This window comes from Pleuronectes platessa, chromosome 24, assembly GCF_947347685.1.
Source record: "Pleuronectes platessa chromosome 24, fPlePla1.1, whole genome shotgun sequence".
In the NCBI taxonomy this organism is placed as follows: Eukaryota; Metazoa; Chordata; class Actinopteri; order Pleuronectiformes; family Pleuronectidae; genus Pleuronectes; species Pleuronectes platessa.
Genome location: NC_070649.1, coordinates 462,779 through 472,500, shown reverse-complemented (window position 1 = coordinate 472,500; position 9,722 = coordinate 462,779). Strand labels below are relative to the sequence as shown.

Here is a 9,722-nt window from a genome sequence, read left to right as displayed (position 1 = left end):
TAATGCTCTGACTCATTTCTTCAGCTTTCTGGTTCTGCTCCTCTGGAAACTGGAGAAACTCCGGAGTCTTCTTCATCTTCGTCTTCAGCTCCAGTTCCACCGGCTGCTGGAGTCTCAGGTATTTACATGTTTATAGATCAAAGAGATTTGTCCCATGATTGAACTGGTAAACATTACCTGAGACCCACAATGCAGTTGGTTTCACTGGGAGTCGTTTTTACATTTTAAATTCTTATTTATTCATGTTTTATTGATTTTATATATTTTATTATTTGTTTTCATTTGAACATTATATTTTATTTCTGCATAAAGTACGCTAGTATACGTTTTTGTAGTTCTTTTGAAACGTTTGTTGATTAATATTCAGCAGCTGATCTTGATGAACACAGAATTACACAGTGAGATTATTCTATTTCAGTTTTCTTTTACCTTTCTGTACTTTTTATATTTCCTCTGCTTCTTCTTCTTCTTCTCCTCCTTCCTCTTCCTCCTCTCCTCTGGCGTCTCTCTCTCCTCCTCCTCGATCAGAGGCTCATATTTATCCGGCAGGACAGAGAAATAAACTTCTTTGGAGCTTTTCTGTTTCTTCCCCGGAGGAGAAGCTGCTCCCTCCTCTTCCTCCTCCTTCTTCTTCTCCTCCTGCTGTCCCATCCCTCCTTCCTCCTCTGCTGTGGCAGAGTTTCTCCTGCGCCTCTCGGCTCCTGGTTTCAGACAGAAGGACCTTTGGAGTGAGGAGGAGTCAAACTTTATTAGATGCCTGAAGCCGATTCCGACACAGGAAACTCTGTGAGCTCCCACATGAAACAGGAAAGTCGGGATCACCAGAAGAATGTGGACTTTTTAAAACCTGGTTTTGAAACTTTCAGCTCAGATGAATTCAGTTTGTTTTACTGAGTCAACATCGAGAACTAAAGGAACTCGTCCTTCACGTCCTAGAAGCTTCTTTTGAAACTGAAAACACTTCATGAGAGTTGTTGATGAAAAGTTTAAACTCTGATCTCATCAGGACAGGGCTAGCTTAGCTTAGCATAAAGGCTGGAAGCAGAGGGGAACTGTTAGCATAGTCCTGTCCACAGAATCACAAAAACACATCAGGGAGCAAAACCCATGTATGTAGCATGTACCACAACATACAAAAACACACAACAACATACAACAAAATACCACAACATACAACAACATACAACAACATTCCACAACATACAACAACATACAACAACATACCACAACATACCACATCACATACAAAAGCATACAACATACCATAACATACAACAACATACAACATACCAGAATATACAACAGCAAACAACATACCACAACATACAACAACATACCACATCACATACAACAGCATACAACATACCACAACATACAACAACATACAACAACATACAACATACCAGAACATACAACAGCAAACAACATACCACAACATACAACAACATACCAGAACATACAACAGCATACAACATACCACAACATACAACAAAATACCACAACATACCACAACATACAACAACATACAACAACATTCCACAACATACAACAACATACAACAACATACCACAACATACCACATCACATACAAAAGCATACAACATACCAGAACATACAACAGCAAACAACATACCACAACATACAACAACATACCACATCACATACAACAGCATACAACATACCACAACATACAACAACATACAACAACATACCACAACATACCACAACATACAACAGCAAACAACATACCACAACATACAACAACATACCAGAACATACAACAGCATACAACATACCACAACATACAACAAAATACCACAACATACCACATCACATACAAAAGCATACAACATACCATAACATACAACAACATACAACATACCAGAATATACAACAGCAAACAACATACCACAACATACAACAACATACCACATCACATACAACAGCATACAACATACCACAACATACAACAACATACAACATACCAGAACATACAACAGCAAACAACATACCACAACATACAACAACATACCAGAACATACAACAGCATACAACATACCACAACATACAACAAAATACCACAACATACCACAACATACAACAACATACAACAACATTCCACAACATACAACAACATACAACAACATACCACAACATACCACATCACATACAAAAGCATACAACATACCAGAACATACAACAGCAAACAACATACCACAACATACAACAACATACCACATCACATACAACAGCATACAACATACCACAACATACAACAACATACAACAACATACCACAACATACCACAACATACAACAGCAAACAACATACCACAACATACAACAACATACCAGAACATACAACAGCATACAACATACCACAACATACAACAAAATACCACAACATACCACAACATACAACAACATACAACATACCACAAGAATCAGGTCAGAACTAAGAAACTGTTCAACACATTTTATTTCACAACATTACAGAAAATAAAGGACTTTTTAAATTTCATATTCAGCCACAGAACTAACTTCACTGAACTGGAAGTACATCATGAACTTTAGCAACTAAACCTGTGTGTGTGTGTGTGTGTGTGTGTGTGTGTGTGTGTGTGTGTGTGTGTGTGTGTGTGTGTGTGTGTGTGTGTGTGTGTGTGTGTGTGTGTGTGTGTAGCTTCAGTCCAGTCCCTGGTTCAGGATGCATCATGGGATCTTGTTGACCTCTGACCTTGAGACACAAAGCGATTCAAAAGTGGACAAAAAGATAAGTGAGACTACTTTACCATAATGATACACACATATATTATATATGTATATAAATATAATTAAAATCTTTGTGTTGTATAAGTAACAACATTATTAAAGTGTTTGTCGGAGCTCGACTGCATCATCAGTAAAGTCTACGTGTGTTGGTTCAGTGTTTCAGGTCAGAAACTTCAGTGTGAAACTGAACCTGAATGAATGAAAACCACAGAGACACACACACACACACACACAGAGACACACACAGAGACACACACACACACACACACTTCCTGTCACAGTGTCACCTTTGTGAGACTGACGAGTCATTTCTGATAGCCGCTGTGTGTGTGTTTGTGGGTGTTTGTGGGTGTGATAGTGTGTGTGTGTGTGTGTGTGTGTGTCGGGTCATGTTAGTTTCCATCAGTGGTTTGACTCAGCTTCCTGTTGTGTTCAGTGTTTGATCAGTTTAAGACATTAATGTGATTGGTGAGTTTTCAGAGTCACGATTCTTCACTTTGTTCAACAGACGTTTTCTCTCTTGTGTTTAGTTCTGGAAGTTTCCTGGAAGTTTCCTGGAAGTTTCCTGGAAGTTTCCTGGAAGTTTCCTGGCAGCAGCTGAAGGTTTTAATGTCGACTTGATGCATCAAGAGACCAGAAGGTGAAACAACACACAAACACTAACAGAGCAACTGTCTCCACCCAGTCTGAAGACGTCTCCCACAGCCTCCCAGTATATCTCCCTCACCCTGCCTCACCCATCCCAGCAGCACATGAAGGTCCCTCTCTGTATCATGGAGCTGTTTGCATCCTATTGGACAGTTCAGTCTAAAGTGTGTGTTCATGAATCACATTGTGTCCTCACGTCTGGGGAGACACACAAAGAGTCGGTGTCTCTGTCTGGAGCCTCTGAGTTCGACCTGAACGTCCCTGAGTGAAGACACAATGTCCTGCTGGTCCTTTATCTCTAACCTGACCTGGGATCTGCTCAGAGAGAGAAGGAGGATCTGTGGAACCCGACAGGCTCTACACATCATGTGAGGTCGTGAAAGACGTGAAAGGATGTCGTCACATTTCCTGATTTCAAAGTTGACTTTTTATTTGGTTTGAGTCTCGTTTCCTCAGAAAGAACCAGTGGTAAACACAAACCAGTCGCGTGGTTACATGAACGCACTGGTTATTATTGATTATTCACAAGGGTTGGACTCAACTGATCACAGACCTATAACCTTTACTTGTTAAACACAACTTGATGACACAATGAGTGAAACACAATCACCAGTTGTGTTTCTGGTTCTTCAAACTGAGAGCCGCTCTCGTCACCTCCTCCGGTCGGGAGCCGAAGGTCGTTCAGGGTCACGCTCGTCTCCGTGGTCTGACGAGCTCCGGACTTTGGTCTCGGGCAGAGTGACGGTCAGCCCAGCAGGGGGCCTCGCTCTCAGACTCAGATGCTTCTTCCACAGATAATAAAACTCCACACACTGCGAGACGGACTTGGTCTGAACCTGAACACAGATCGTAACTTCACGTTAAACTCACATCAGGACATTTCTGATGAGGATAGAAATCCACCCACCGCTCTCTGAACTCTGCTGAAGTCTTTCCGATGGAGCCGCAGAGATTTGACCAGCGCCGTCGTCTCAGCCGCGCTCCACGTCACATCTGAAATATACATTTAATATGAACGTTAATCTGCTTGAGTCCGAGGAGCGTCGGCTTCATGGACCCGGACGCTGACCTGCGCGGCTCTGGTCCGAGGACTCGGGAGTCGACAGAAGTTTCTCCAGCGTCAGCTGCAAACATCAAAACACAGGGAACAGCTTGAGACGGGGGCGGAGTCAGGAACTGCTCTGCACCAATCACAGTTCAGCAACACTCATTTAACATCTGATGACACCTGGTGGTCGTTCATCGAACTGAAACGTTTATAAAATAATAGAAAACAAATCAAATCATTTAATAGTTAAAAATAAACAAATGAAAGATTTACCAGAAAGTCTCCTGCGCTCTCTGATAGGACGGTGAGGGCGTACTCTGGGCTGGCCCCGCCCCCTGGCACCACACTGGAGCGAGCCATCGTCAACAGAGTCGTGACTGGACGAACAAGGTGTCAATCAAAAAAAACCTGCCATCATGATTATTATAGAGGAAACGTGTCTGTTTACCTCGCTGTTGATTGACGGGTTTCTCCAGCTCGTCACACGGCGTCCACAGCCACAATGCATTCTGGGAGTCAGAGTGGGCGTATTTATGGTTGCCAAGAGGTGGGACTTCAGCCTGGAAGCCCCGCCCTACATTGATCCTCCTGTGATTGACAGCTCAGGGTCATCAGCTGATCAGATAGCGAGTCGTTGAAAGTTGATTTGATTGAACTCGACTTACGGCTTATTGATTTCTGTTGCTGGTGTCTCCATGGCAACAAGGTCACTGAGTCCATCTGCCAATCAGAGATAGAAACTTAAACATCAGTCAGGGCTGTTATCCAATCAGCAGAGGCCCTTCCCTCTAGCGCCCCCTTGCTGAACCGACTCACTGTTTGAGCTGTGGAGCTGAACGGTCGGTGCTCTCCGCTGCCTCCTGGTGGTGACGGAGCAGTACAGCCCCGGCCCCGCCCTGACCGGACACAGCATGGGCGGAGGGGTGTAATGACCTTCGACCTCTCTGGCCGCTGCGCTGCCCCTAGTGACCACTTCCTGTTCCTCCAGGTGCATCAGGCTGCGGTAGAGCACAGCGCCTCCGGTGGCTGGAGACGAGCGACTGCTTCTCCTCTGTCCAGCCCTACACGCCTTGGACGCCGCTCTGGATTGGACGGGCACAGACACCGGCATCACCACAGACACGGAGCGGCGGACGGGTGGAACCTCCCCCTGATAAAAAAACAACTTTAAACCTGAGGTCAAATGTCAAAGTGGGATCGATGAGCTCGTCCTCAACTTTTTAATTCACATTCAAACGAGTGAATCATCGTTAAAAAGAAAACACGAGTGTGAACCTTCTTCGAGCAGCTGTGAGAGCGCATGTGACCGTTCAGCGCCGGGAGACTCCGGAAGTCTCTCTTACACACTGTGCACAGCAGCCTGCTACACACAGACACAGACACACACACACACACACAGACACACACACAGACAGAGTAAATGACGCTAACCAGGTTCATTTATCTGAGAAGCAGATTTCTAACAGTAACAAGTTTCTGTTGGAACAACACTGAGAAGTGAACAACGTCTTTTTACCTGTTGTCTAAAACCTTTGTGTTGTTTTCAGGTTGTGAACTTTTCATCTGGAAATGAACCGAAAACATTTAAATCAGGTAATTATTCTATTATTCTGTAAATGACTTGCTGTTACTCTTTATTGTCTTATTGAGTTAATATCTCTCTGTTGATTATTCTCACACTAGTGTCCTCGCTGGTTTTAATATTAAATAATAATTACGTTACAGGAGCTAAAAACCACAGACTGTGGTTGTGCCTCTCCTCCTCCTCCTCCTCCTCCTCCTCTTCCTCCTCCTCCTCCTCCTCCTCCTCCTCCTCCTCTTCCTCTTCCTCTTCCTCTTCCTCCTCCTCCTCCTCCTCTTCCTCTTCTTCCTCTTCCTCCTCCTCCTCCTCCTCCTCCTCTTCCTCCTCTTCCTCCTCTTCCTCTTCCTCCTCCCTCTCCTGCTCCTCCTCCTCCAGGCTTGTCGCTCCACATCAGCCCAGCAGCGAGGCTCGGACCTTGGGCAGCACCGCTCACACTCTGGCCTCCTGCCTGAGGAGAGAAACTGGGGTCGAAGACGTCCGTCTGGTCCTGGATCAGATCCGCTTGGTTCAGGAGGAGGTGCTGACTCGTCTGATGAAGGAGGTGCTGAGGAGCTTCAGAGGTCAGAGGGCAGCGGTGGAAGGTTTGATCTGGGATCAGCTGCGTGGATGTTTCTCTGTGAAAACCCAGATTCTCGTTGATGGGATGGATGTGAGGCGCGGGGCTGGAGAGGCTGTGGGTTTGTGGGTAATGAGGACTGGGACCCGGGGTGGTGGGGCTGCAGAAGACATGTGGGACGTACCCGTCATGGTAAGCGTCTCGGTAGCTGTCCTGGTAACCTTCATGGTAACCATCGGGGAAGAAGTGAGTGTTCGGCTGGTTCCCAGCTGCTGCTGAGCTCCACCCCCACCAGGCCCACTCCTCCAGACATGGAGCCCACTGGAGGACACTGTGTCTGGGGCAGAGTCGTCTCCAGAGGCCCCCAGGGGTCCTGACCTGGACCGGGTGTGTCCCCATGTCCACACACTCCACCGGGAACAAGAGGGTGAGCGTCATAAGAGAACCTGTGTGTGTCCTGCTGCTGAGTCACATCAGGACCGCTCTGGTTCTGCAGATCCAGAAGAGCTGTGGTCTGAGAGAGAGAGAGAGAGAGAGAGAGAGAGAGAGAGAGAGAGAGAGAGAGAGAGAGAGAGAGAGAGAGAGAGAGAGAGAGAGAGAGAGAGAGAGAGAGAGAGAGAGAGAGAGAGAGAGAGAGAGAGAGAGAGAGAGAGAGAGTCAAGGTCAGAGAACGAAGACGTGTCGGTTCTGGTTTGTGATGAAATGGAACAAATAGAACTCGTACCTGGTAGAACACACTGTCGAAGGAGCAGAGCTCAGACTCCCTCCAGTTTAGATTGATCAGACCTGGATCATGATGAGGGCCGGAGAGGAGGTGCTGAGGAGGGAGGTGCTGAGGAGGAAGGAGCTGAGGAGGGAGGTGCTGAGGGGAGGTCACATAGGGAGGAGGAGGAGGAGGGAGGAGGTGGGGAGCGTTTCCGTGGTTTCTGAGTGATGAGGGGGAGGAGAGGGGCGGAGCTGACTGATGGATGATGGGAGGAGGAGAGGAGGAGGAGAAGGTCCACAGGTCAGACATGATGAGTGTGTGTGTGCATGGTTGTGTGTGTCGCAGGTTGTCGTCAGGATGATGTCGTCACGTGAATCTGTTGATCTGAAAACAAACAAAAACAAACATGGAAGGAATGATAAACGAGTAACGACTGTAAATAAAGACCACGTGGGTCCCGCCCACTCACATGTTGGACCAATCATGAGTCAGTCTCAGCTGTCAATCATGATGTCACAGCCTGTTTTATCTCATCGAATGATGAAATAAAACCAAACTGATCAAAAACACTTGATCAAACAACAGTGTCCCATCTGCTAACATGGAGGAGGTTTAGCACTTATACTGCAGCCAGCCACCAGGGGGCAAGTGAGATGCTTTGGCTTCACTTTGATGAGCTGTCATGACGTCCATCTTTATTTACTCTAATGTTTTATAATCAAGTAAAAGATTTTGGTCAAAAATATCAAAAAATGAAAAAACAGGTGATTTTCCATGTTTAGTGTCTTTACTGTAAATGATGTAAACATAAAGACGTGTGGACACGAACTCAAGTCTTTAGATTATTAATACAAATATGTTGTATATCTTCAGTTCAATGTGAAATTTGGTTCAGATTGAAAAGTGGGAGTTGAGCCGGGAGGCCGCAGCCTCAGGGTCTTTGGTTCTCTACAGAGATGAAAGTGCGTTTGACTGAGTCACAGACTGAACTCGTACAAACTGACGTTCAGCCACAGACGTACAAACTGTTTCTATCTGACTGAACATTCACACAGACCCACACCCGCACATCTCACCTGCTTCAGGAGATCCTGGTCAGCTCAGTGCTCTGTTCTGTTGATGGATATTACACCAGGTTTTCATTTCTGTCATTAGAAACATTAAAGAGTGTCATATCTAACAACGGTCACATTTATTGATTCTGTCATTTTCCTCAACATCATTAAAACAATAAAACTTCTTCCTAATGAATCTGTGTCTGAGTCGTGCTGAAGATCAATAAAAACAGTTTAGTTTGAAATAAGTTCTCACCTGAACCATCATGAAGTGCCTCTGCCTGAGAGAGAGTCAGGATGTGGTCACATGTTCTTCCTCTGCTCGACTTCTTCTTCTTCTTCCTCATGACGAGCGGTTCACAGCCGCTCAAACATGTCACCAGCAAATCAATGAAACTCAATCTGGAGTCAAACAGCTTTAATGTGGGGATTCATTCAAATGAGGAGGTCACTTAGATTCATATTCTCCATAATCAATAGTATAGTACTGTCGTGGTATAAGTATTATACTTGTAGCAGTAGTAATAGTAGGAGGAGTATTGTGGGACAGAACCTTTGTTCAACAGGTCGCAGGACAACACGGCCCCTCGGAAGTGTAGGACTGAGGTCGAAGCCAAATGGATTCTACCCTTCAAAATAAAAGCTTTCCTTTATTGTTACACCTGACACATGACGACGCATATAAATACACATGTTTATGTCGTTAAAACTGAGTTTTTACTTTATCATATTGTATTTATTATTCATACAAACACATACAATCATACTTGGGATATTGCTCAGAACGACATTTTCTTTATTTCTTTTATAATTCACAGATGTCAACTGTTATCTTTATCAAATAAGGATCACAGTGTTGAACGATGTGTTATTTATTATCTTCTTTATTTAATTCTCTTGGTTATAAATAAAACGCTGATAAACGGAGCCATCGGGTTTCGTAAACAGTTCGTCACCTTTATCTTGAAGGTTGAAAACGGAAGTAGTCTCGCTGGTGTGTCTTCTTCGTTGGTCCGTTTCCGCGTCGGTTCAGGTCAGCACGAGACTGTTTTGAATGTGTTTTAATACATTAATTGAAAGTACAATGAGTAACGTGTGTAGTAATACTTTGTACAAATACTTCTCTTCACCTCTAACGTGAAGTATTAACATTTGATTCTTTTCCAGTTTAGTTTTCAGTAAAACAAAGATCTCAAGTTCGAACTATTGATAGAGTCCTGTCGAATATTCACTTTGTACAAAATATACATATGTACACATACTTATATATGTATTCATATATATATATATCAAACTTGATGAAATCATAGATTCATTGAAACACAATTACATTGTATATATATATATATATAGATA

General features: G+C 44.3%; 1 protein-coding gene and 1 pseudogene across 4 annotated transcripts; both read right to left on the bottom strand.

Moving 5' to 3' along the window:
- LOC128430941 (required for drug-induced death protein 1-like) overlaps window positions 1-800 on the bottom strand; it is a 2,225-nt pseudogene extending 1,425 nt beyond the window's left edge.
- Window positions 801-2,460: 1,660 nt separating this feature from the next.
- LOC128430940 (uncharacterized) lies at window positions 2,461-8,946 on the bottom strand. Of its 4 annotated transcripts, none has more exons than XM_053417080.1 (13): window positions 8,623-8,946; window positions 8,388-8,456; window positions 7,330-7,695; window positions 6,186-7,119; window positions 5,984-6,030; window positions 5,743-5,830; window positions 5,284-5,617; window positions 5,133-5,187; window positions 4,916-5,055; window positions 4,741-4,844; window positions 4,489-4,543; window positions 4,327-4,412; window positions 2,461-4,255 (listed from the first exon to the last, which is right to left on the bottom strand). In XM_053417080.1, exons 4-13 carry the CDS (start codon window positions 7,041-7,043, stop codon window positions 4,070-4,072), a joined length of 1,953 nt encoding a protein of 650 aa, XP_053273055.1. In that variant the 5' UTR covers window positions 7,044-7,119; window positions 7,330-7,695; window positions 8,388-8,456; window positions 8,623-8,946; the 3' UTR covers window positions 2,461-4,069. The 4 variants fall into 4 exon arrangements, 3 of the variants coding, with proteins under 3 accessions (XP_053273055.1, XP_053273057.1, XP_053273056.1); XM_053417082.1 differs by having other exon boundaries at window positions 5,743-5,827; XM_053417081.1 differs by having other exon boundaries at window positions 8,388-8,424.
- Between the last annotated feature and the right edge of the window lie 776 nt (window positions 8,947-9,722).

Coding starts and splice junctions, on each gene's coding strand:
- LOC128430940 (XM_053417080.1), bottom strand. CDS start 7,043: ATGACGCTCACCCTCTTGTTCCCGGTGGAGTGTGTGGACATGGGGACA. Junction 5,056..5,132: donor GCAACAGAAATCAATAAGCC/GTAAGTCGAGTT, acceptor TGTCAATCACAG/GAGGATCAATGTAGGGCGGG. Junction 4,845..4,915: donor ACCCGTCAATCAACAGCGAG/GTAAACAGACAC, acceptor TTGTTCGTCCAG/TCACGACTCTGTTGACGATG.